The 27,854-nt window shown below is 37.6% G+C and overlaps 1 protein-coding gene across 6 annotated transcripts in view; it reads left to right on the plus strand.

Moving 5' to 3' along the window:
- The window catches only part of EPB41 (erythrocyte membrane protein band 4.1), a 223,027-nt gene that overhangs the window by 187,789 nt on the left and 7,384 nt on the right, over positions 1-27,854 (plus strand). For 5 of the 6 annotated variants that reach the window (XM_064281587.1, XM_010595142.3, XM_064281586.1 and 2 more), the window contains one exon: positions 20,758-20,886. In XM_064281587.1, coding sequence (XP_064137657.1) covers positions 20,758-20,886 — 129 coding nt within the window. Of the gene's footprint in view, positions 1-19,024; positions 19,490-20,757; positions 20,887-27,854 lie in introns of all 6 variants that reach the window. The other variant, XM_064281589.1, reaches the window with a different exon arrangement.

Genomic DNA, 27,854 nt, shown 5'->3' on the forward strand with positions numbered 1-27,854 from the left:
ATATTGTAGGGTCTTGTTTTGGTTTTTATTTTGTTTTGTTTTATGTTTGAGGTTTCTGAGGATTAAATCATTTGTGTTCTACTTAAGTAGAACTTGGCAGTACATTATAAAATTTTATACTTTTTATTTTTCTTTTGCAATCTTTAAAATGTATAGGATTACGATTTTCACTCCCTTGAGCAAAAGCTAACTACCATATAGAATGAACTGTTGCATTTTTTAAGTCTATATGAAGATAACTTTTTATATGCTGCCATTCTGTTTGTAATAAAAGTAATTTTTCTGATGGCAAAAAGAATGCTTCATTATTGGCTTTGCTGAATTGATCTGAGAAAAAATTGGCAGTACTAAAGCAATGAAAAATTACCCAGAATTCATATGTGGATATCCTCTGAAGGAGGGGTAAATACTGTAAAGAAGTCCAGTGATTCTCTGAACTTTCAGAAGTTCTAATGTTGTTCAGTCACAAAATTATCTACTGAGCACTCTACTGTATTACAGATACTTTGCCAAGATAAATTGCCAAACTTAAGTAAAGCTGAAGTAGAGAGCACCCAAAAGATCTTCCCGAATCCTTTGCACATCCCCAAGTATCGTTTCTGAGCACTTCCATCTGTCATTTTGTTCATCTTTCTCTGTCTTTCTTGATCTTCTACCATGAAAGCAGACACAGGAACGTGCTCTGTTAGTACAGGGTGAAGAGAAAATTAAAAAGCAAGAGAGATCTACTGAAAGAGCCTTGCCCCAGCAAGAAAGTGAAGAAATTCTTCCCAAGGTTTCTATTCCAATCCCTGAGGATCACAAGTCTCTCAAAAAGTGCCACCTCTACTCTAGTACTTTTCCATTTCCTCGTATTCCTTTTGTGATGTCTTTTCTCGTGGTCCTTGCATTGGCTGTTTGGTGGTTGGTCTTTGTGTGATTGGAAAACAGGGTGCTCATCTGAAATGTCAAGACTAAAACCATTGAACTTCTGTCCTTGACTTCTACTGTGTTATCTGCTGTATGATGTCCTGGAGTTCACTGTCCTAAGGGAGATCTTGTGATCACTTTTCTGTCAATAAAATGTTACTCTTTGTAGAGTATGCCACTTGGGGTATAAAGGAGTAGCAATGGATTGCCCAAGCCAGTGTTTCTGCACTGAAGTTTAACAAACCTTTGTACTACATAGACAAATCAGATTTAAGCATACAGCAGGTTGGTACTTTTCCCCAAAGCTTTAACTCTTTTATCCTGCATGTTCTTACCATTTACTGTTGCTGTCCTCCTCCCCAATGTTTCACACAAAGCAGGATACACCGAAACATTTGGTGGAATATTTTCCTAATCCTCTGCAGTCATTTGTGTGGCATGGGCTCCATAGTTCAAGGAAAAAAATTGACTTGCTAACCTTTCAGAAGCCTTAAAATGATACATTTTAATTTACGAATCCATAACCACTCCTTTTCTTGGGATATCAAACCAGTATATACAAAGGCCTTTTCTGGAAAAGGGCTTTTGACTTCCGTGGCCTTCTTACGAGTATTTCTGAGACGTACAGGGACAGAAGACTTTTTCCTGCCTGGTGTACAGAAGAGATCTGCAAAGATTAAATACCATCTTTTCACAAGTAGGGTGTTGATGGTTTAAGGAAAATGGTGCTGGTGCCCCTTATCTTTCAGCCAGGGCTGGATTTCCCAGACTACTCTTCCTCCTATCCATCTTTAAAATTCCTGGAATACAGATTTATTCAAGATCTATACATAAACATATCCTTCTCAGAATTAAAATACTGTGTAACTTCTTTATGACTTAAGTAATTATATTGTTAGAAGCAATATTTAGCCAGTATGATAAGCTTAAAATATATATTTATTTACTTTGTTTTCTTGACACACTTCAGGACTGTTTGTTCCTGCACTTTGTGTTGAAATCAACTGTTTTTAATCAATGGCCTTGTGAGCTAAAAGTACTATTGTGACAAGTATGTGTCCTTTGTTTGCATGTTGATTTGTAAGGCTTCTCTGAATGTAAATATGAGCACGCATTCTCTTCGAAACACAACTCTGATACCTAACCAGTAGTTTTTTTTTTTTTACGTAAGTATTAATGAAACTTTGCATGTAGCTTGCTCTTTATGGCACTCAAATGTACCAATATGGATGATTTGGTTAATGTTGTCTCAAATGTTTGTTTTGAAATCTGAGTTTATAGGGTTATCAAACTGAGATGTTTGTACTTTGTTTTACTTCTCAACAATTTTTAGTTGATGAAACTTGTAAACAAGACTTGTTTTTAAGAAGATGGCCTCTTAGGAAAAAAAAAAAGAGAACAGTAAAGCCAAGTATCTTTTCTCCTTCAGCATCCACCAGTATTATTCCATTGTCTAGTGAGACATGTAGAAAGAATTCTGTGGCATTTCCTGAAAACTGCTACCCTGTAACTATAGGCTTTTTCAAAAACTCGGAAAAGAAGCGAGGTATCGTTAAATTTAAAAATCTACTATGAGTGTATATCTTTCATGTCACAGGCTATGTCTCTTTACAACAAGTATTTTATAAATAAGCATGTTTATTGACCCACTCATAATAAGAAAATAGAAAACTCAACTCAACTTGAAATAACTGCAAAGCTTTTCTCTAACACAGAAAGTGGTAATCGTAAGTATCCCCCTTTATATGTGAAATAGAGATAGAAGAGCTTTCCTTAATGAAATAAGAAATGAAATTATAGCATTGGTTAGATTATTTTGGATTTTTTTAAAAGAACTAAAAAGGAAATAATCTGAGAATTTTATTGGTACTTTTATAACTGTTTCAAATTATATTTCCAGTTTTCATCCTTGTACACAACTTTTTATTAATTATTATTATACACTTCACTCAGAATTATGTCTCCCTTTATATTGGGACTACTGCACAAGTCCATTAAAAGTCTATTCTCAGCCACTGTTATTTTCACTTCTCTGTAGTTCATGAGGAATCCTCAGAGACACTTACCGATAATTGAAAGAGAGGCCCCTTTTTCTATTAACAAGATAAGAATATTTGAGAGGAGAATAGCCAAGCCTTTGTATTGGACTTAGTTGGCCAATGCAGGCTCAAAAGATATATGTATCACTGTTATCAGAGGAAAAATATTGGACATTCCAACTTTCTTTTATCTAATGTTAATGCTGCCAATATTTACAACATAAAATTATAGATAGTCTTGGTTTTTTTCTCCCACCTCATTCCATTCTCAATACTAGAGAGAGATCTAAGTAACTGTTTATTGGTTTTGCCCTGATTCAGCTTCTTAATGGCAAGCTGATAAGTAAAAAACAACTTGGACTACAGATGTCAATACAGACCAGTAAAAAGTCTTGGACATTCACCTTGCTTTTGCTGTTCATTTCCAGGGTAACTCTGAAAAGTTCACTTAACTAACTGGTGCCCAGATTTCCACCTAGTAACATAGAGACAAAGCTACCTCATAAGCATGAAACTGTAACACGTTCCAGGAACAGAGTGTCTGGTCGATGGTTGAACACCAGATCAATTCTTGGTCTTTTGGGGGCTGGGAAAATGAAAGTTTAAAAACAAAAACATTAACTTTTTGGAATTTTTTTATTTGAAAGTGAGCTCTGTTTATTTCCATCTACTCCTTATTGATATCTGACCAAGAACTTAAAACTACTAAAGTTTAAAAATGTCTTTCCAAGTTCATCCTACTCTTAAGCAATTCAGCTTATCCAAATGAAATACTTAGAATGGACCATTCTTGTAAATAAACCCAGTATCTATATTTTGGCCCTATCTTTTAGCTATTTTCTTATATTCTAATACTTATAATATGAAGGAGATTCAGCTCACATGGGTCAGTTTTACTACTTGTTTACATCTTCAGTAAAAGTTTTGAGAGGAGAGAGATTGACTCTGTTGACTAGGATCAGAGGGGGGATTATCTGTGGATTTCAGTTATCTGAACAGAGATAATCAGTTTGTATTGGATTTCCAATTGCCCTCCTAGAACCTAATATATTTCTTTTTATTATTTATGTAAATTTTACCCTGAAATTTCTGTGGATAAAGCAAATTATTTTTCTCCCACTTTCCTAAATCACTTTTGAAATACTTTTTTTCAGAAAAGTATATAGTACACACTAGCCGTTAGAGGTTCAATTACTTTCTGAAAGACCTTGCCAATCAAAATTTATACTTGGGCTTTACCTAAACCAAAAATCAAACCTGTTGTCGTCAAGTCAACTCCAACTCATAACGACTCTGTAGGACAGAGTAGGACTGCCCCATAGGGTTTCCAAGGAGCAGGTGGTGGATTCAAATTGCCAACCTTTTGGTTAACTGCCAAACTCTTAACCACTGTGCCACCAGGGCTCTGGGCTTTACTTAGTGGCCACATATTTACAAAAGGAAGACAGAAAAGGTAAAAATAATATGAGACACTTTGTGATTGTTGTCCCCCCGCCCCGGCGTTAAATACAGTAAAGATAAAAAGAACTACTTCTCTACAGAATTACCTTCCCTTTGATTCCTCTTGCTATAAGTTATAAAATCCCAAACTTCTTTACAGCATTGTAAATTTCTGTATGACACATAGAAATATCTCTCTCTCTTTTTTTTTTTTCCTATTGCATTCAGGCTACCCCTGTTGTGTGTAATTTTGGTGCTAGAAACTGGGACAGCTCCTTATTCTCTACTTCAAGTGGCATGTGGACTAACCATATCTGCCTTCTCTACACTATATTAGATGGTATCAATAAGGCCACTGTCTGCTGTTGTTATCCCCTCCTGCTTTAAGATCTCCTTTTTACTGTAGCAGAATATGTGTGACACAAAAAGAAACACATTGGTGCAGGACTAGGAGGGGCACATGAAATGGTTAAGAAGCTATGGTGTTGGAATGAGGAAAGGCAAGAGAGGTAGCCATAAAGTTAGGCTAGAAGAGGGAGAGCAGTGGCTATGACCAACAATTACAAATTCATGGAGGAGTTCATTTGGTAAACTAAATTCCTATCACACTAGAACATGAAAGACAAAATCGAAGTATGTTCTTTATAATGAACAAACAAACCCAGTGCCAGCGAGTCGATTCTGACTCATAGCGACCCTATAGGACAGAGTAGAACTGCCCCATAGAGTTCCAAGGAGCGCCTGGTGGATTTGAACTGCCGACCCTTTGGTTCGGAGCCATAGCACTTAACCACTACGCCACGAGGGTTATAATAAGTAGGTCATTATTCCCACAGATCAGAAATAATAATACCCTACCTAACCAAATGTATAGATGACAGATGTTGAGGAAATGGATGCTTTAGGAATGCTTTTCTAATCTTTTGTGATTGATATCCTAGAGGTCAGCAGTGCCCTCTTTATCATACATAGTCAGAATCCTGTTTTGGAATAGGATAAATCTGGCATTTCAAAGATTGAAAGAGGGGGAAGGCATAGAGTCCCAGCTATCTCTTCTGGTCCCCCAAATCAATAAAGAATGCAATTCGGTCTCTCAGTTTCTTCTCCACTGGTCTTTAAAGAAGAGTCCACATATATGTATATAGGATCCTATCTCAGTAAAACAGAGAATAAGAATTTAGGGAAAAACGTGGTTACTGCCATTCATTCATTCAATGCCTCTAGCAAGGCATTGTACTATCCATTGCAAGGATACAAAGAGGCAGCATTATCCAGATTTTAGGATTGGATAGGCCCCTAATCCAACTCCACTACCCTCCCAATGTTTGACTGTTCTCTACAATATTCCTGATAAGTGGTCTCTCAGCCTGGGCTTAGATATCTCCCAAGGTAGTATGTTATCTCTTTGGAGAGCTCTGATTTTATATTTAAGTTTCTCTTATGTTAAGTCACAATATTTTCCCGTGTTGGTCCAGACAGGAGGCATTCTGAAGACTTTCATATCTTCCTTCACATTATAGGTTTTGACATGGTTAAAGGTAGCTCTGATGTTGGAATTAGTCACAGTCCTTACCCTCATAATTTAACGTCTAATTTCGACATCTATCCCAATTTTCCTCCTAGCATGTTATTCTTCTACTTCCTTTTCTTTTTCTAGCTTTCCTTGTTTTATTAGCTTTTTCTTTCAAGTCCTGTTGCCCATAGGTTGCTTCCCTAAGGTTTATTCTGTTTCGTGTTCCTACCCATCAACTTGGTCTTTGTAAAAGAACATTTTGAAATCTGTGATACTCCCAGCTTTCTCATAGATATCACATGTACTTGGAATTATTTTTAGGTAAAAGCTGTGGGGGTCAGGGTCGGGGCGGGGGCGGCAGCAGTTTTGTAGCTTTTGAAACTTGCTATAGCCCAGAATCTGTTGAGAAGATAGTATCACTGTTATATTCGGAAGAAGCAAGCCACTAGAGCCTGCACTTTAAGTTTACTTGCCTTCTCTGACAGCCTGACTAACTTTTACATACTTTAGAGCCTCCAAGTGATTTGATTTATAGCAGTGTGACATGATAAAGTTACGGAAATTTACTTTCTGTTTAACGTTCTGGTTATAATTTAGATTCTCACCAGAAAAAGTGATATTAAATATTTGAAATGTTGTTAATCCATCTCTTTTAGTTGTGCCTGTCTCCTCAAAACTATGAGATGCTCCAAAGTGAGAGGCCTTGTTTTATTCATCAGTTTGCCTATCACCTATCTATTACCTTTGTATCACAGGTACCACTTTGCCGGGTATATAACAAATAGTTAATGTTTATAAAAGGAGCCCTCCTGGCACAATGGTTAAGCGCTTGACTGCTAACTAAAAGGCTGGCAGTTTGAAACCACCCAGCAGCTCCACAGGAGGAAGCCCTGGCAATCTATTCTTGTAAAGATTACAGCCTAGAAAATCCTATGGGGCAGTTCTGTTCTGTCACATGGGGTCTCTATGAGTCAAAAATCGACTTGATGGCACCTAATAACAGCAACAACAAATTGAATTAAATGATTAATCGTAGATTATACAGGATAAACTCCAACTTTCTACTTAGAATCTCTTGTATTGGGTCACAAATGTATACCCAATTAATATATTATAGAATGTCATTTCTTTAAATAATAACTGCATCATATTGGCAACAAGCATTCTCATTTGGAAAACTTTCCAAATTCATCCTTTCAAATAATCACTACGTATGCCCAGTCAGTGCATGTAGATAGCCAAGGAAGCATGTGTACAGCCCAGGAGCCCCCGTATCTTTTGTTAATCTTGTACTATGGACCCTGGCTGATTCAAGGAATCTTTGTGTACCTGTACGGTAGATATTAGTCTCTCTTGTTAATGTCTTGGGATTTGTTTCTCAGCTGAAAGCTCTTACGCATTTACCACAGGTAATAGTCAACTATTTTCAGCCTAGAACATGTTATCTGAGACTGTAGTACATGTCTGTATGTATAAACTCATCTTGGAGTGTGATGTCATAAAAGGAACCAGTTATCTGACAATTTGTGTTTATTTAAAATGCACTTCAATTTGATACCTTTCTTCTGTGTTTTAGATGATATAAAAACACCAAATATATCAAACTCTTGAGGGTTTTATACATCATATAGATTAAACGTCTGCAAACTTTTTCTGTAAAAGGGCAGATAGTAAATATTTTAGGCTTGCAGGCCATGTTATTAGGCCATGTTATCTCTGTCACAACTACTCAATTCTGTCACTGTAGCACAAAAGCAGTCATAGGCAATACATAAATGAATGAGCATGGCTGTGTTCCAATCAAACATTATTTGTAGACACCCAAATTTTAATTCCATTATCATTTTTATGTGTCACTAAATGTTGTTCTGTTTTTTCCCCAACCGTTTAAAAATGTAAAAATCTTTCTTAGCTGATATCCATACCAAAAAAAGGAGAGGCTTGTGTTTAGCCTGCTTGTCATAGTTTACTGAACCCTAACATAGACCAGAGAACTGATTGGTTATATTTTCTGCCTTTGCATTGAGTGTTTTAAGGAGCTATAATTGTAGTCTTAGCATCTTCATTCATTTCTTGTTTATGATTAGAAATAGAAAACAAAAGACATGGCATTCATTCCTATTTATCTGACAATCAGGGTACACCTGAACTGTCATCTAAACTCTGAGTAACCACCACAGCACCCTTGCCTTTGTCATTTTTCCAACTCGCTCTGTTAACTGTGTTCTTAACATATTCAGTGATGAATCCAACTATCGCCTTTGTTTTGTCTCGTTTAAAACAAAAGGCTCTGCCTCCATTTTTCCCTAAGAAGTAAAGAAACAATTCCCAAACCACCTTCACTTTAGCCAAGTTTTAGAGATATCTGATGAACATGATAAAGTGAAATGATTTTCTCTCTGAGCTTTTAGTACACCTTAGTGCTTCAAGCATTTGTACAAATTTAAGGTTGATTATTTAAGGAAAACATTTCAGGAGATTCCCTCTTTCTAATCATTGCTTTCAAAATGTAAAAAAAAAAAAAATTCTCTGAGGGGAATTCCCTAATTGAGGGCCTATATGGGCATTATTTACCAATAAACCAGAATTTAAAAAAATTAACCTTCTTTGGAAGTATCTTTGCTCCCTATTTGACATGGTTGTGTTCTGAAAGATTCCTTGATCTGTAATTAGCTTTGGGTGCTTTCTAATAAACCCCTAAATCTGTGTTCTTTTAGTTCCCTTGTCCAGGATCCTTTAGCTCCGATAATTCAGTTGAATAAATTGTTTCATCTGTTAAAAGTTCAGCAAGATAAAGAAATCTGCTGAAGAACTTTTCTTTTAGGACATTTTCTTTGATATTTATCTCAAACTCTTTGCTCTGTTAATATGTAAACTTACCATGAATAAATCTTACTGCAAATCTGATTCTGGTCGCTACGAGTCATTAAGGAAATAGGAGTCAGTAATGCTGTACAGGAGCCCTGGTAGAGCAGCGGTTAAAAGCACTCAGCTGCTAACCAAAAGGTCAGCGGTTCAAACCCACCAGCCGCTCTACGGGAGAAAGATGTGGCAGTCTCCTTCCATAAAGATTTACAGCCTTGCAAACCCTATGGGGCAGTCCTACTCTCTTCTGTAGGGTCGCTATGAGTCAGAATCAACTCCACAGCAATGGATTTAATACTGTACAAGAAGAGCCCTGGTGACACAGTGGTTAAGTGCCCAGCTGCAAACCTAAAGGTCGGTGGTTCAAACCCCCCAGCCGCTTCCAGGAGAAAGATGCAACAGTCGGTAAAGATTTACAGCCTTAGAAACCCTACAGTAGGGCTGCTATATGTCGGAATTGACTGCAGTGAGGAATGCTATACACAGGCACACCCACTACCAAAAAAGGCGGGGAGGGAAAAGTGTCCTCTGCTTCAGCTGGTCAGCAAGAGCGGGCTGTCAGCAAGTGTTACTAGAAAAGTTCTCTCGTTTTTCTGTATTTTCGCTGTCTTCTCTGTGCCCTAGTAATTGTCTTTTGCTCAGCCCTAAGACAAAGCTAACCTATCATCCTGTGTTCAGTTGTCAGAATATTAATGTTTTAAATCATCCTGGAATTCATTTATTTGTACAAAGTTTTAAAAATAACTTTTTCTCACCAACACTTAATCAGTCACTATAATACATGTAATTGTCACATCTGTTAGAAACATTTTTAATATGCTAAATTTTTCTTTTGTTTCTTTTTTTCTTAAAAAGCACTCTACAGATGAGTGGTTATTAACCATCTAGCACTGCCACTCTGATCATACTGCAGAGTGAAGAACAGAGTGGGTGTGGTGTGTGGGTGTGATGAGAGCTTGCTCCTGTAGTGTGGAATTAACTGAAGGTGTGTCAGTTTATCTCTTAGTTCACCTTGGGTAAACCTTATCTACACTTACAGCTGTAGATTTTATTATATTATCCAGATGATCATTTAAAAAGAACACTCCAGATTTTGAAGTGGTCTACTTACTAGCACAGAGTGTGTACCTCGTGGCCGTGTCTGAGTAATGTAAAAATTTTGTAGTGTTTCTCCAAAGCTACTATCCTTTTAAAGGAGGTTGTTGAAAATGTTAACATGGAAAGCCATTTTCATTATTACAGAATTTTTCAGAAGAGAAGACACAGCTAGTTAGCATCTAATGATAGTTTTCTCTTAGGTTTTGTTCTGTGGAATCAAGATGCTGTTTTCTAGCCACCAAATTGGGCTATGCTTTTCTTAAGCACTTATTATGGTTTTAATCATTTTTTAAAATTTGGATGTTTGAGAAATCCTGTGAAATCAATGGAAACCCTGGTGGTGTAGTAGTTAAGAGCTGCGGCTGCTAACCAAAGGTCGGCAGTTCGAATCCACCAGGCGCTCCTTGGAAACCGTATGGGGCAGTTCTATTCTGTCCTATAGGGTCGCTATGAGTCGGAATCAACTTGACAGCAATGGGTTTGGTTTTTTTTTTTTTTTTTTGGTCAAAGGAATTTGATTTTGCTCTATACTAAATCTGATGATACCAAGTAGTGTTTTTATACTGGTTACAGCCTCTTTCTCTCCATCTTCATCTACCCCAAACACGATCCTTCATAGTTTTATGAAATGAAATTGGCCACTAAGGGCTTCTTGTTTCCTAGCCATGTTTAGTGTAACGTTAATATTTGCTCAAGCACTCAGGTCTCAATTCAGGTTTGAGAATACTGATTTGATCTGTGGAGCTCTTGCTGGTGAGTGCAGTGTAAAGGCAAAATTTTCTATTATTATTTAATAGTCAAAATTTTGCATCAGGCATGGATTTGTAGCTGTTTTCTTTTATATTCACCTATTCTGGGGATAATCTAAGAACAGCACTACCAGTATTTGGGAAATTATAAAAACTATGTTTGAAAGGATAATTGTCATTAGCAAATTTCATTTGCTGGCATTTGTAAAAGCCACAGAAATGCTACATTGTGGAGTGATTTCCCTGTAATAGACAATTTTATCAATTCTAGTTTAGTAAAAGCCAATGTCTTCCTGAATAAGCTCCTCTTTCCAGATATACAGATATAATCTTTACATACCAGAGAGTACCAGTGGGCCATGAAAATAACTGAGTTTTGTGGGGAAGCTAGTAAATGCTATGAAGACATATTTCTAGCTAAAGACCAATAGCATGCCAAACTTAAAAAAATGAGGGGGGGGAGGTTCCTACCCAAGAGAGAAAAATTAGAATGAAGAGATGTGGATTACATGACAGATAATGGCACACTAGAAAGACTGAAAATTTAAGTCTTTTGCTAGCAACATGGTTACTCTGTTGTTAGTTTATCCCCGTCTTGAGTGTTTATTATGATGTTCCTTTCCAAACTGCCAGTTGGCCTGAGTTTTCCACCAAAAGTGTACCGAAGCTATTATTTATGAGGCTTTTGGGGTGGGGGGTGCTAAGGAAATGTTTTACTTTTTCGTAATTTTTGTTCTTCTTTCTTCTTTTGTTTCCTTTTTTGGCTGAAGAATGGGCTACTGCTGCTTGACTTGTCATCTTTATGAGCTGTTTACAAAAGAAGCCATTACCACATCTGATTTATCTTTTATTGCAAGTGCCCATTTAAAAGCATTTGTTTTGACTTAAAATTCCTTAAAAATTATAAAGTTTAATGTTCCTTATGATTTTTATCCAACCAAGGCAAATACTGATATTAATAATTTTTCAAAATAGGAAAAAAGATGAGAACTATTTATGTATAAAGACACGTGTTTCACTTTTTAGAGCCTTTTTCCCAGGCATTTACAGCCATTCTTTGCTGAGACATAAACTGGTCATGTTTTATTAAAGAGAAGAATGTAGAAGCAAAGCACTCGCAATTAACTGATCTGATCAGGACTGGATTCTACTTTTTTTAGTTTGCATGTTGTGGACAATTTGGGGGTATTATTTAAACACCTTGTTGATAATATTTATTGTTCATTATCTGTAATATTTATTGTTTACTTTAGTTAAGAACCAGAAGCTGGACTCTTCTGCTGGGCATCTTCCTTCTGTGCTTAGCAAGATAACCTCGATTCCTGCTGGTTCTGTGGGCAATTGCAGTGCAAAGCATTTCTTACTGGGTTTGCAAAGCAAGGGTAATGTGCTCTGTGGGTGTTTGTGTGTCTGTGCAACCCCCATCCCACTGCCACCCCCTGCTCTCTCCCTTTTCCTTATCAAAATTTATTTTTGAAGATCTATATAAACCTTATTTAAAAATCTGATGAATCCTTTTTTTTTTTTGAGGTATAGAAACACTGATAAAATTTAATGTATTAGTTTTCCTTAGGTGTTTGCACTTCACCAGGCCATAGAGTCATTGTAAAGTTGATAATGACATTTCGGAGTTGATTATACCATTAAGCAGTACTTACAAGGCCAGTCCTGAATCTCATTTTACTTGACAGAATGACAAAACAGAATGAAGAGCATGTTGGACTGTGGTGTTCCATTACATAAAATGACTAGAGAGGTAGTATGCTGAGTCTTATAATCTCCTTTTGAGGAGAATTTAATACTTTCAGGAAGCAAAAATGTATGGGCAATACAACATAGAAAGATATGCTTTGGGCCCTAGAAACAGTAATAAATCTATCAAGCTTTAAAAGGATTGTAACTAATCAGAAATGTTTCCCCTATTTTCTTTTCTAATAAACAATGTTTATCTTAAAACTAGCCATTAAAAATGGCCTATCCAGTGTTCTTCCTGAGCATCTTGGTTCAGAAATATTTATTTAATAGTTGGGTCGCTATGAGTCGGAATCGACTCGACGGCACTGGGTTTCTGGGTTAATAGTATACATATTTTAATTCTTATCTTCTATCACAATTTCTTTCCTCAAAGTTCTGGCTGGTGATGCTTTCTAAAATATAATGTGGGCCTGGTTGAGAACTTGCTAACAACAGGTGAAGGGAATACCAGCCTGAGTTAAAGCCACATGCTTGGCCCACTTCAGGTGCTAAAGAAACGCTTACTTCTATGTAGGGACTAGGTATCTTCATTGCTTTGGTTCATGTTTCTTTGCAAAAAGTAATATTTAAAAAAATATAAAGTCATGCTGAATGTAAAGTATAATGGTGTTGATCTATAGCACATGTCTCTAACCTAGAGTTATTGTTTAAATTTAAATCAAGTTTTGGGTTACTTTGATCTTTAATATTTTACGTTCCCAATTGCTATCCTGACTTTGGCAAGAGAGTGGTAATTCCCCTTGGGTCTTCACTGTTTCTGAGGCGGGTCCCAAATAGCAACGTTTACTGAGGAATTAGATCACAGATACAGCCAGGTCTTTACTCGTATTCCGGAGAATGTCTTTGGCATCTCTAAGTTAGAAAACGTTAAACAAAACATTATGAAGCTACAGCTTAAATTTGAGTTGTTTTCTTTTCTGCCCAGATAAATTAAGTCCATTATCATTGACTTTGACTTTCAAAACCAACTCACTCAATAACAAAGTTTTATATTATATTCTCGTAAAAGAGAACTTTTTTACTATTTACCAATTACTAACATTTGTTATAATTGTTTCCATTTAACTGCTTTTTCTTTATAGGAACCTATTAAGGTTTATTTTTAACCGTTTTTAAAGGCTTGGAGGATTTGTCATCACTTCCTTGATACATTGTTTACTGGAATCTTCAGGTTTTAAAGATTATTTCATTACTGAAGCCAGATATAAAAGCTTGCATAGGAAAATAAATTTAATAATATTTTTCTGATTTAAAAAATAATATGTATATGTGCATATATATATTCATTTGAGAGAGGTTAGGAAAAAATAGAAAAATACAAGGAAAAAACAGATCATTATTAATATTTAGTACATAGCCTTACAGTCTTTTTCATGTATGTATATAATTATAGACACATAGGAAAATATGATTTTTAAGTGGTAAAGAAATAAAACAGCATATTATTGAGAGGAGAGTTTAGTCTGAAGTTAGCATTTTTGCCTTCTTCCTCCATCCCAACATCCAACTATGGTCCTGAGGTGAAAGTGCTTCCCTGAAATCACTTGGCAGGCTTGGCAGTGATGCTGCAGTTCTTTACTCAGTTCTTACATGCCTGCCCAGGATTTTAATATACAGAAGATAAAGTGAGATAGTGACAAGGTTTTTTTCTTCCTTTTAACAGAGAAAGAAATTGTTTTTTTATTGCCACCCAAAGGTAAAATTGGACTTCACTAAGTAGGGAACAAGTAACCAAACGTGTGTGGGGAAAATTACTACATAGGCCCTCCAGAAAAAAGTCCTATGGCTCTTGCTTGTGTAGCAAAATTTTAGAAAGATTTTCAGGGTATATTTTTACTATGATGCTTATAGAATAAGATAATCTTATAAAGCATAACTCTGGTTCTTTTGACAGCCTCTTCAAATACATAAATCCTTTACTTCAAAAATAACCTGAAAAAAAGAAAAAGACTAATGGAGTGACAGCAAAATACCTGTAAAACACCCACATCCTGCTCTTAATGATATCTGGAATCCATAAGCCATCGAACATACACAGGGTTTGATGATCCTGAGACATAATCCCTTTGAATAGTTTTTATGAAATTCTTTTTTTTTTTTAAGAAAAAAAATCTTTGTTTTCTTCCCTCAAACAAAGAAAATACCGAATTATCATACTTAGCAGGAGCCTAAATGAAATTGAGTCTTCAATCAAATAGTGTTTCTGTTCAATTAAATATTTGTCTAGCATTCTGCCTTCTCATATTCTTAAAACCAACTAGATGTCATTGCAGCGTTTTGTAGGCAGCCGGTTTTTCTAATGTAGCATTTTTCTCCTTATGGGTCCTCCATCAGCCCAGGCAAGCAACATCTGAATTAACACCTTTTGAAACATTAAGTCTCCATTTTGCCTACTCGCCGCTGTGGGTGGTTCACATGCAGCCATGTCTTTATTCATATGCCTGAGAAGATCCCTTTACAGTTTCCAAACTAATTTGGTATATGCAGTTGGCAGTTGTGTAGGGTCTTATATAATCCAGTGGTCCTTGCTCATGGTCACAGCCAAAGGCACAATGCTGTCAGTTAAAAGTATTCACTGATACTAGATGCCAAAATCTGGTCTCTTGTGTCACAGAGACTTAATATCTTCTTCCTGCCACAGTTTTTTCTTCTGGATTTCCAGCCTTCTCCTCACATGTTATAGTTAGTGTTGGCCACTAAGAACAGATTCTCCTAAGAGGACTTTGGACGGTCTTTGTACTTCTCAAAAATAGGGTCAGATTTAGGGTATATTTTTTTGAACATAATAGGACATGTCCTTTGGTCCTGCTTTTGTAATACCTTCTGGTACTCTGGAAAGAAAATGGGCATTAGAAACCAGAAACTGACCTAGGTTTAAACCCTAGCTCCATCAGTTAATAGCACTAAGTTCCTTAATCTCTGATTATTCATCTGCAAAATAGGGCTAATGACTATCTCATAGTGAGGTTGTGAAAAATTAAAAGAGAAAACATGTTAAACTGACTAACATAGTACCTGGTACATGGTGAACATTCAATAGAAGTTAGTTTTCCCCTCATTTTACTGATGTAAGAGATAAAATGCTGGAGTAGACAATGGGTCTGATCAAGTGAGCCACTGTTAATGTTCATTCTAAATATTTTCCGTTACTAAGTAGCAGAAGACAAAACAGAAGTTTTCAAGTCACCTAAATTTTAAAAACATCAACAGGTTTTCACTGAGCATCTATTGTGTGCCAGAAACTGAATATAAGAGAGATACAGAGCTAAGTAACAGTAAGTTCATCTCCCCAAGGAGCTCATAGTCTAATGGAAAGACAGATAAATAAACCAATAATGACAGGGTGCAATGGGAACAAAAGAGGAGTGGTACCTAACAATACCTTCGGCAGCCAGGAGAAACTCCCATAAGAACTGATACTTGAGCTGATTCTGGAAAACACAGGAGCTTCGAGGCAGAAGGAATGATATTTACAAAGGTACAGAGGCAAAAGAATGCATCCTGTATTCTAGGAACTGCATGTAGTTTGAATTAATGGAGGGAAGGATGTGTGTGGAGGAGTAGCAGGATGAAGCTGGAAAAAGAAGTAGGGGTCAGAGTTTGAAGTGTTTTCTGTGTCTTACCTGAGGGTCTGTACTTTAACCAAGAGACAGTAAGGAGCCATTGAAGGGTTTTAAGCTGGAAAATTTAATTTCCAACATTGCATTTTAGCAATAAACACTTTGGCAAGAGAATAGAGGATACATTGAAGGAAGATTTTGAGATGAGAAAGAAGGAAAGAAGAAAAACTGTTTAGGATATTAGTAGTAATCTGGGTGAGGCATTATCAGAGTTTGAAAGAAGGTAGTAAAGGTGGGAATGGAGAAAAGCAGATTGGTAATGAGATATTAAAGTAGACTAGAAATGACTGATATAATCTGTGGGAGTCTGGGGATGAATATAAGGAAGGCATTGAAGATGATGCTCAGGATTCTGGCATGAAAGACTGAATGGATTATGGTGCCATTTAGCAATATATTAGAGATATGGAGGAAGGAGCCCTGATGGTGCAGTGGTTAAGAACTCAGGTTGCTAACCAAAAGGTTGGAAGTTCGAATCTACCAGCCACTCCTTGAAAACCCTATGGGGCAGTTCTATTCTGTCCTGTAAGGTCTCTATGAATCAGAATCGACTTGACGGCAATGGGTTTGATTTGGTTTGATGGAGGAAGTTGGGATGGGGGCTTAGGCAGCAGCAGAAATTAGTGTAGTTTGGCATATATTGCATTCCACATGCCTGGCGGGAAGTCCAGTAAGATCCCTTGGACAATAAAGATAGCTGAAGAGGTTGATTTGACCACATGTGAGAGTGCTATAAATGGTAACCCAACTGTTACCAGTTTTTCTTTTATTTTCAATGAGTAACACATATTGCCAAAAAAAAAAAAAAAAAAAAAAAAACTGTTGCCATCGAGTCAATTCCAACTCATAGCAACCCTATAGGAGAGAGTAGACCTGCTCCATAGGGTTTCCAAGGAGCAGCTGATAAATTCTAACTGCCAACCTTTTGGTTAGCAACCAAATTCTTAACTACTGCACCACAAGGGATCCAGCACATATTAGGTGCTCAGTAAATATTTGTTGAATTGATATTATTGTGACTACAGCTTTTATCCTTGGTTTCCTGTATACATGCTTTGAAAAAAATGGTTGCTACAATTTTACTCAGCAGTAGGAACTTCGGACTATTAGCCAGGTGGTTCTGACCTAATCAATATTTAATTCACAAATGGCTTCCTGATGACAGACTACCACTTATTTCTTGAGCAGACTGGTGCAAAATTGGCACTTATGTTATTATCTTAAATATATTCCTGATTATTAATTAGCCTTCTCAGTTGTGAAAACATTGTTTGGAGAAGCCATGACGTTCCTCACCATGTGAATGGGTTTCACAATACTAGGGCTAGGACATAGCAGTTTGAGAAAGCCTATTAACTTATTACCAGCTGATCGTTTTTTTGACAGCTCTATAGCAGCTTGTGTGACTCAAAAGAAATAGTGAAATAAGCACCCTAGAAAGTAGTGCGGCATATTAATAATATAACAATAAATTTATTGTAGTGTCCCCAGGGCCTATCACATAATAGGTGACCAGTCAATGTTGGTCGTATGGTGTTTTAAAATTAACAAAGTGTTTTCATATAGATTATTGTATTTGGTCCTCATAATCCTATGAGCCAAATATTATTCTCGTTTTAAACATAAGGAACTCCATATACACTTGGCAAGAATATTTTATGTATCTCTGACACATCTGCAGAGACATTATCATCTCTCATCTTTCATGTCTTAAGGAATATTCATAATCAGCCAGTGAAAGACCTGCCTCATCTGAGTTCACCTTGTACTACTTTGAGATGCTGTTGAGTTGCATATTTCAGGATGGTTTAGGAATAAAGTTGGACTGAAGCTCTTGAGGGCAGTGCATCTTTCTTTCCTTAACAGAGTGCTAGTGTACATTTATCGCAGTGGAGGCTGGCTTACAAGTTAATGAGCAACAGTGATTTTTTAATATAATACTTATATGTGATTTGAGCACTAAAATGTGTATGCTTTTCCAAGCATATTTCATTTACCCCACGCACACCTTCTTAAAAGTTCCTTTCTGTTATTAAGTTCCTATGTGGTATATAATATGCTAAAATGATCTTACCAAATTTCAGACCTTGTTTTATAGCTTTCTGGTGAGTACACACGGATGCTACTTGCCATGACATTTGGCTTCTGTTAGAATGTTCATTTTTCATATCTTTTCCTACTTGTGTGAATTTCTTCTCTTCTTCCAGCTAGAGCACTTTTCTTTAAACTTTAGGAATGGGTCATCTACTATGATGGTATCTTCTCATCCAAGTTCTGTTTGAAGTACTTATTTTACAATATTTGTTCCCGCGGTGTGAGGGATTTAGCCTAGGAGGGAGCTCTGTGTTTCCAGGATGTATTTCTCTTAGAGGTTGGAAGTGTTATGTCATTCATCTGTGAAGAAATGCATCTCTATTGCTGGGTCACTTGTATTCTGTTTGCAGAGAAACATGTCAGTATTTTTATACCATGTTTGAGGCCATTACCATGATTAGGGTAAGTCTGTGCTGAATGTGTTCGATGTCTATATCCCTGCCAACCAAGTCTAGATTTTAGCTTCTCCATTAGAGAAGTTAAAACTTGGCACTATGGACTTGGAGATGTGAACATCCTTCAAGCTGATTGTTCTCCTCAAGAATATGTTTTGATTTCCTCATAAATTACTTTATGTCATGTGCATAGTAATGAGTAATGAATGGCAAAGTAGCTCACTTAAACATAAAGAAAATATGTTCTACAGGGAAGACCATAGGAATATGAAGTGCTATGTGCTGTATGAGGCACACTGACGTGATTTCTTAGATTAATGGTGCTATAGAAATATGACCAAAATGACATTGGCATTGTTTAAGCTGCTGACATGTGTAATGAACAGTAGTCTTCCTTTTGACAATCTCAGGAGCTAAGATTCTTGGTTTATATTAGTTTAGTATTCTTGATGCTTCTTAAAAAATCATTGTTTCTTGGAGTTCACTATATTCCCCACTTACTGCTAATCTTTTCTTCTTGCTTTTGTATGTGTCCATTCATTTGTAGAGTATAAATGACATTCGCACAGAGGAGGTGGCTGCTGTGACAAAGGGGCCAAATACTAACCCTGACTCTGAACAGAAGGGCCCCAAGCATTCAGTAGTTCCTAGCGAGAGCCAAATGACCACCCCACCGGAGTCTTCACAAAGTTTTGACTTTGGCTCCCTCTCCATAAGCAGCAAGGAGACAGAAGAGAAGGTGCAGGGGGCATCTGGCCATCTTGACATTCGGGAGATGCCAAGAGACCCAAATGGGGAATGTATAGGAGTGGAGAAACAGGCCAGTGCCTTACAGGGCCCCATGGGCAAGTTCTCAGTAACATCAGCTTCCTATCAGCTGCAACTTGGTGAAAAAAAGGCAGAGAGTGGTGAAGAACATGTTACACCAGGAGAGCCGCTTGGAAAGCAAAATGGATCATTTCTTGACTCTCATGTGGGTAACCAGTTCCCCACCCTCATTCGAAGTTTCCAGGTAGTAACTGACTCAGTGACACAGGTCTAATGACTCTCTTTGGGAGAGGGCCAGAATCTGTTCTGTGGAGGAGGTGGCAGTGGTGGTGAGGGTAGACTCTCTGCTTTTTTTCAAAATCACAGAATAAAATTGATGCTATTAATTTCTACAAAGAAATTTATCCAGAGGAATTAACTCCATACTAGAAATGCCTTCTCCCCTACTGACTTACAAAACTCTTGGGAGTAAACTTCAGCAATTTGTCTTTATGAGGCTGATATCATTAGGGTTTTTCTACCCCAGTATGGGCTATTTAAGGAGGTAAATTTCTGAGACTTCTATGGTGAGGAACCTTCAGTGTTCTGAGCTATTTAAAGAGGTAAATTTCTGAGACTTCTATGGTGAGGAACCTTCAGTGTTCTGAGACCATGCTCAAAAATTCAGATACTCTTAATTAAAAGAGGCAACTGATCTTTTTATGAGAATTCCACCCTCAAATAGTAATGTATTGCAGCCACATGGTGCAACCCCACCACTCCCGCTGACCCCATTCACAGGGGCTTCCATGATCACAGGCACTAATCTCCTATGCTAAGGTGATGGCCACTTCATCTTATCACAATCAAATGGTAGTTTTAGAGTGATTTATAGTCTTGGGGAAGGTGAGCTGACAGGGAAGGCGGCCTTTGATATTCCACTATTTTATTCTCCTGAAATTCTGAGATTAATCACCAGGTGGTGGTAGATCTGATTTTTTTTTTTTCTTTCCAGTGTTCCAAACACTGTTTATTCTTAATAACTCCAAAGTGAATATCTGACATTGATTTGAAAGAAGTTAATGAACTCCAGGGTAATGCATTCCAGTGCTACTGCCATTTCATGTACTATTTGTATTAGTGGAGGAAACGTGGCTGATTTTCTTAATTATAGCAGTGCAGCCAAAAGGACAAACGAAAGTGAGTGTTATTTGGCAAATAGTTTTATATTCAAATTCTGAAGGTCAGTCTGAAGTGTTTTATATCACCACTCGTAAGTGTCTGATCTTATAACTTCCATTAAGCATATGAAAGTGATTACAGGAATGCTGTTCTTTAATCTCTCGTGATTTGATGCCTTGTCAGGGCTACTTTGGAACAGTGTCCAGGACTTGTGCAGAGTAAACACCTTTGGAGAGTGAGCTAGTCCTTTGCTCAATTAAAGCTAACACTTTGATCAGATCAATGTCAGAAGATTAGTTTTCCCCAGACTTCTGAAAGACTCCAGTAACTCTGTTTCTTACTGTTTCACAGCCTCCCCTAGTGAAGACTCAGACGGTCACCATCTCAGATTCTGCCAATGCTGTGAAAAGTGAAATCCCAACCAAAGACGTCCCTATTGTCCACACTGAGACAAAGACCATCACTTATGAGGCTGCCCAGGTAGGACATGGTTTGATGCTTCAGAACCAGACTGGAATACACAGAGTAGATAACCTTTGTTTTTCTTCACAGGCTTTCTAATGGTTTGCTGTAAATATGCCATGCTTTACTGGGGTACTTCTTTTTAGGAGAGATTACTGATCAAAGGATGTCCCAAGATACTTGATTAAGAGCAAAATCCACTCGAATTTGATTGCTTATATCCATTCAGTTTTATTAGTCTAGTATACTAGTTTTTGTTTTTGTTTTTTATACTAGTAGTATACTGGTAAGCCTTGAGTTGCAATATTGAAGGATTCTATGGGGAAAATACTAAAAGACACAGGAAGCATCAAAAGAAGATGGAAGGAATATACACAGTCACTGTACCAAAAAGAATTGGTCAACGTTCAACCATTGCAGGAGGTAGCATATGATTAAGAACTAATGGCACTGAAGGAAGAGGTCCAAGGTGCACTGAAGCATTGGCAAAAAACAAGTCTCCAGGAATTGATGGAATACCAATTGAGATGTTTCAACAGAGGGATACAGCCCTAAAAGCACTGACTCATCTATGCCAGGAAAATTGGAAAAGAGCTACCTAGGCAACTGACTGGAAGAGACCCATATTTGTACCCATGCTAAAGAAAGGTGATCCAACAGAATGCGGAAATTATGGAACAATATCATTAATATTACACACAAGGAAAATTTTCTGAAGATAATTCAAAAGCAGTTGCAGCAGCACATCGACAGGGAACCGCCAGAATTTCAAGCCAGATTCAGGAGAGGAAGTGGAACAAGGGATATCATTGCTGATGTTAGATGGATTATGGCTGAAAGCAGAGAATACCAGAAAGATGCTTACCTGTGTTTCATTGACTATGCAAAGGCATTCGACTGTGTGGGTCAAAATAAATTATGGATAACATTCCAAAGAATGAGAAGTCTGGAACACTTAATTGTGCTCATGAGGAGCCTGTACTTAGACCAAGAGGCAGTCGTTCAAACAGAACAAGGGAATGTAACGTGGTTTAAAATTAGGGAAGGCGTGCATCAGGGTTGTTTCCTTTCACCATACTTATTCAATCTGTATGTTGAGCAAATAATCCGAGAAACTAGACTATATGAAGAAGAACACGGAAAAAGGATTGGAGGAAGACTCATAAACAGCCTGCAATATGCAGAGGAAATAACCTTGCTTGCTCAAAGTGAAGAGAACTTGAAGCACTTAGTGATGAAGATCAAAGACCTCAGCCTTAAGTATGGATTACACCTCAATGTAAAGAAAACAAAAATTTTCACAACTGGACCAACACGCAATATCATGATAAACGGAGAAAATATTGAAGTTGTCAAGGATTTCATTTTACTTGTATCCACAGTCAACACCCATGGAAACAGCAGTCAAGAAATCTAATGACTCATTGCATTGGGCAAATCTACTGCAAAAGACTTCTTTAAACCATTAAAAACAAAGATGTCACTTTGAGGAATAAGGTGTGCCTGATTGGAAACCCTGGTAGCATAATGGTTAAGAGCTACCTCTGTTAACGTAAAGGTTGGCAGCTCAAATCCACCAGGTGCTCCTTGGAAACCCTGTGGGGCAGTTCTACTCTGTCCTATAGGGCCATTATGAGTCAGAATCGACTCAACAGCAACGGGTTTGGTTTGGTTTGGGACCCAAGCCATGGTGTTTTCAGTAGCCTCATATGTATGTGAAAGCCGGACAATAAGTAAGGAAGACTGAAGAACTGATGCCTTTGAATTATGGTGTTGGTGAAGAATATACCATGGACTGCAAGAAGAACGAACAAATCTGTCTTGGAAGAAGTACAGCCAGAATGCTCATTAGACGTAAGGATAGCGAGACTTCACCTCACATACTTTGGTCATATTATCAGGAGGGACTGGTCCCTGGAGAAGGATATCATGCTTGGTAAAGTACAGGGTCAATGAAAAAGAGAAAGACCCTCAATGAGATGGACCAACACATGGCTGCAACAGTGGGCTCAAGCATAACAACAATTGTAAGGATGGTGCAGGACCGGGCAGTGTTTCATTCTGTTGTACATAGGGTCACTATGAGTTGGAACCAACTCGATGGTACTTAACAACAGCAGTGTAATGATGAAGAACATGGGTTTTGGGGGTCAAACAATCTGAGTTCAGGTCCTGGTTCCTCAATGTACTACCTTGGGCAAGTAATTGAAGATCTCTGAGACTTGATCCCCTGCCCCTGATGATAGTATCTACCTCATGATATTCTAAAAAGGATTATATAAGATACAGTACTGAGTGGAAAGGGCTTGAGCAGTATGCTTGAAAGCATAAATAACAGTGAAAATTATTATAATAAATTTGTTAATATTAAAATCACATAAGAACTTAAGAGGGATATCATGCTTAGCAAGGTAGAGGGTCAGTGAAAAAGAGGAAACCCTCAATAAGGCGGATTGACACAGTGGCTGCAACAATGGGCTCAAACATAACAACGACTGTGAGGATGGCGCAGGACCAGGCAGTGTTTCGTTCTCTTGTACATAGGGTCGCTATGAGTTGGAACCCGCTCAACGGCACCTACCAACAACTTAAGTATTTAAATTTTTTGTTTAAATTCTGTCCTAGTTTTTTAGCGCTGCTAAAACAGAAATACAACAAGTAGATGGCTGTAATGAAGAGAAACTGATTTTCTCACAGTTTAGGGGGCTAGAAGTCAGAATTCAGGGCAGCAGCTTAGGGGACGGCTCTCTGTCTGTTCTGGGGCAAAATCCTTGTCTCAGCCTCTTCTTAGAGATCTCCATGTAGTAAATCTGTCTTTTCCCGTTCGTCATTACTTCTCAGTGCCCAGTCTGCTCTTTTCACATCTCAAAAGCGGACAGGTTTAAAACACACCCTACAATCATATGACCTCATTAACATAACAAAGAAAACCCTGTCACAAATGGGATCGTATCCACAGTATTCTGACCCTGTAGGACAGAATAGAACTGCCCCCATAGGGTTTCCAGGAAGCAGCTGGTGGATTCCAACTGCTGACCTTTTGGTTAGCAGCAGAGCTCTTAACCACTGAGCCACCAGTATAGAGGTTAGAATTTACAACACACATTTTGAGGTGCCACAATGCAATCTGTAACACTTCCTACTTTCAATGTTGCTAATTTGAATGGATTAGGGCTGATTTATGGTGAGGTTTTTTTTTTTTTTTTTTTTAATTGACAGAAGCAAAAAGTAAGAAAAACTTTTCCCTCTATAAACTGAGCTGTTAATTCATTCAGGCAATATTTAATGAGCATTTCTATTTTAGCTCCTATTCTTGTCCAGAGGTTACAAAGTAAGCACAGTTCCTACCCTCCAGAAACTTCTGTTCTAATAAGGAGAAACAAGCATTAAAGCATATAAGCAAATGTTTAAATAAATTTCAGACAGTGCTAAGTGCCTTGAAGAAACTAAAATAGGGCAAAGAATTAGACACTGTGGGGATTACATGAAGGGCTGCTGCTTTTTAGCTAGAATAGGCAGGGAGGTCCTCTCTGAAGAAGTGACGTTTGGCTGAGACCTGAATGATGCGTAGGAAGCCGCCATGTGAAGCCCGTGGTGTGCTTCCACGCAGGTCCTTTGATTTTATCCTCACACCACCAGAAACTGGGTGATGATATCCCTATTTAGGAAACAGTGTTGCTTCGTGATTAAAAGCACGTGCTTTGCAATTAGACAAACACAATTTGTATCCTAGCTCAGCTATGTCCTAGCTGGATGGCTCTAGACGGACTACTGATCTCTTTAAGCCTCTGTTTCCTGTGCTTTAAAATGGAAATAATACTACTAACCACACAAGAATTGGAGGAGGATTAAATGAAAGGGTATCTGTAAAGCACTAGGCACATCCATAGACATTCGTCGATGTGAGTGTGTTTCCCCTTCTCCCTCCTGGGGTCCAGAGTGTGGAATTTGGGTTTGATACACAGTGAGTGGTTGCTTAGGTTTTGACCAGTGGTGATAAAGTGGCATAATTAAAGCAGTGCTTTTGGAAGGTGATTCCCAAGGCTGTGTGCTGGATACATTAAGGTAGGGGTGCCTGAAGGCAGGAGGGATAGGACTAGGGTAGGTTTGGGGAGACGCTTTTAAAGAGCCTAAGTGTAGCCTGAGGAAATGACTTCGAAGAAGGATCCATGTCAAGAGAGACAGAAAAATGAATAAATAGGACTTGGCAATAAATGGAACTGAAAAGGGAAGGAGTAGGAAATTAGAATTATTTACATACGTGAGGGAAACCCTTTAAGTTGTCAGTACCATGGGAACAACCTAAATGCCCCTCAATAGGGAACTATTAAATTATGGTATATCTGATTAAGCTAATTCTATGTAGCTCTTTTAAAAAGCTGCTGATGGGAACAATCTCCAAGACATTGTTAAATCAAAAAGCATGGTATGAAGTGGTATGTATAATATGCAACTGTTTGGGAGGGAAAATGGAGAGTAAAACCTGTGTATGTACAGGCTCGTGCATGAATCTGCTGTCTCTGGATGGACACTCAAAAAACAACAGTGGCAACCTCTGATGAAGGGAACTACAGGACTGTGGGAGTGGAAGGGAGATTGACCTCTACAGTATACCATTTCGCAGTTTTTAAATTTTGTTGCATATGCATATCAAAAAAATTTTTAATGGTTCAAAATAAATTGTTTTAAAAAGTTATGAGGGACACACTGCTCACACAAGCATCTCACTGTATATAAGTTTTACCTAAAACGTGCACACATACACATACACGCAAATGGTTTGTGTGTAACCCCTACAAAAAAAGGGAAAAGCAGCAGCCATTTAAAACATCCTGACATGTAAGAGAATTATAGTGGCAGCATGATGTTCTACATAAAGCATGTAGGGTTTGGAGTCCGAAAGACTTGCTAGTTTTGTGACCTTGGGCAAGTCACTTCACCTCTTTGAGCCTTAGTATTTTCTTCTGAAAAATACCTTTAGCAGGTTATTGAGATAAATACTGTGTGCCTGGCACATAGTAACTGTTCCAAAATGATAGCTCTTGTTAATTCACATTGCTATACATCTATCTTTATTTAATTTTAACCAGGCTTAAGAGAGGTATGAATTGCTTTTTATTATTGATGATAAGCAGCGTAGTTGAGTGGGGAAGAGTGTTGACTCTGGAGGCAAAGTTCTGGGTTTGAACCTGCTCCAAAGTTTAGTAACTTTTTAGGCAAGTTACTAAAAGTAATGAGTCTCTCTGTGCCTCATTTTCCTCATTTGTAAAATAGAGCTAATAATAGTTCTACCTCAAGGTTCTTAAGAGGAATAAATGAATTAATACAAATTAATATATATATTAATGTAATTAATATATTTCCAAAGTACCTGGCACATAGTACCAGATAATTATTTCCTATTGTTTTTGTTTATTTGTTTACTGTAACAATTGCTGCTTCTGTTTTTATTATCTTCCTGACAAGTAAGTCTGGGTACCATTTTTTATTCTTGCACAAGTCTCACACTTTGGGGAACTTGGTGAGATGAAATGGGGGGTGAGGGTAGGGTGTGTTTATGTGAGTGCATATTTGAGGTAAAATTTACATAGAGTGAAATACATAGATTTTAAGCATTCATTTTGACTGGTTTTGACAGACATATACACCTGTCTAACCAAAACATAATTAGGGTGCAGAACATTTTCATCTCTTCTGAAACTTCCCTTACAGGCTTTCCCAGTCAGTCTCCACCCCTCTGGCAGGCACTGCTCTGATTTCCATCACCACAGATCAGTTTTGCCAGTTCCTGAAATTTATATGAATGGAAGTATACAGTATATACACTTTTGTTTCTGGCTTCTTTCTCTCAGCATAATGTTTTTTAGATTCTTCCATGTTATGTGAGTCAGTAGTTTATTCTTTTCTAATAGTATTATTCCATTCTATGAATATATCACAATTTTTGTATCCTTTCATCTGTTGGTGGACATTTGTGTTGATTCCAGTTTTGGGAAAAAAAGAATAAAACTGCATATTCATGTACACTTTTTTTTTATGGACACGTGTTTTTATTTTTCTTGGTTGAACACCTAAAAGTGGAATTGTTGGGCTGTAGGATAAATTGTTTAACTTTATAAACAACTGCCAAAGCCACAGTACCATTTTCTGGAAGCACTGGAGAGTCAAGAAAAAGAGGCCCATATGGAAAGAGTGTAAGTAGCAAACCGTCACAGCTTCCTCAATCTTCCGTCTTTGTTGGAGATAGAAAGTAGGGAGCCCATAGAGGGAGTGGTGGGAGGTAGAGAAAGATACAGAGCGAGGAGAGGAGGTGCTCTCCAAAAAGATTTAGCTCTGCTGGCATGCAAATTTATGTTCTTATAATAATAATTTATAAAGTACTTTTTGTAACTATGATCTCTTCTGATATTTGCAACAATGCTATGGTGCAGGCAGGGCACATCTTACAGTATTCTCTTTTATAAATGAGAAAACTAAACCTCAGAGAAGTCAGAATGACTTGCCCAAGGTCCCACAGCTAGTTACTATCCGAGCCAGGACCCAAACCCCAGTCTTCAGACAAGAAGTTTCTTGCCCTGTCTGAGTCCTAGCTCGAACACTTAGTAGCTAGAGAAACTTCAACAAATTATTTAACCTCTCTGGACCTCAGTTTTCTTACCTGTACAGTGAGAATAATAATAGTACCTACCTCAGATACTAAAGGCATAATTGAGATAATAATTATATGCTTGGCACATAGTGTAAGTACAATAAGTATTAGTTGAGTCTGAATCTAAGGTAGATAAGTGGGTCTGAGCTGAAGAAAGTATTAGTGAACTAGCCAGTAATATAACTGGTATAATGGTGATATGTGTAAAAGGCTTAATCGAGTGTCACAATCCCTTTCTTTGGAAACCCAGCCAGAGACTCTTCCCCTTTCTAACTCTCTTTACTTCCTTCTGTCCCTTTCCCTAATGTTTCAAAGTTTTGGCTCAATGAAATGTTGT

The sequence above is a fragment of the Loxodonta africana genome, chromosome 3 (genome assembly GCF_030014295.1).
Source record: "Loxodonta africana isolate mLoxAfr1 chromosome 3, mLoxAfr1.hap2, whole genome shotgun sequence".
NCBI classification, from domain to species: Eukaryota; Metazoa; Chordata; class Mammalia; order Proboscidea; family Elephantidae; genus Loxodonta; species Loxodonta africana.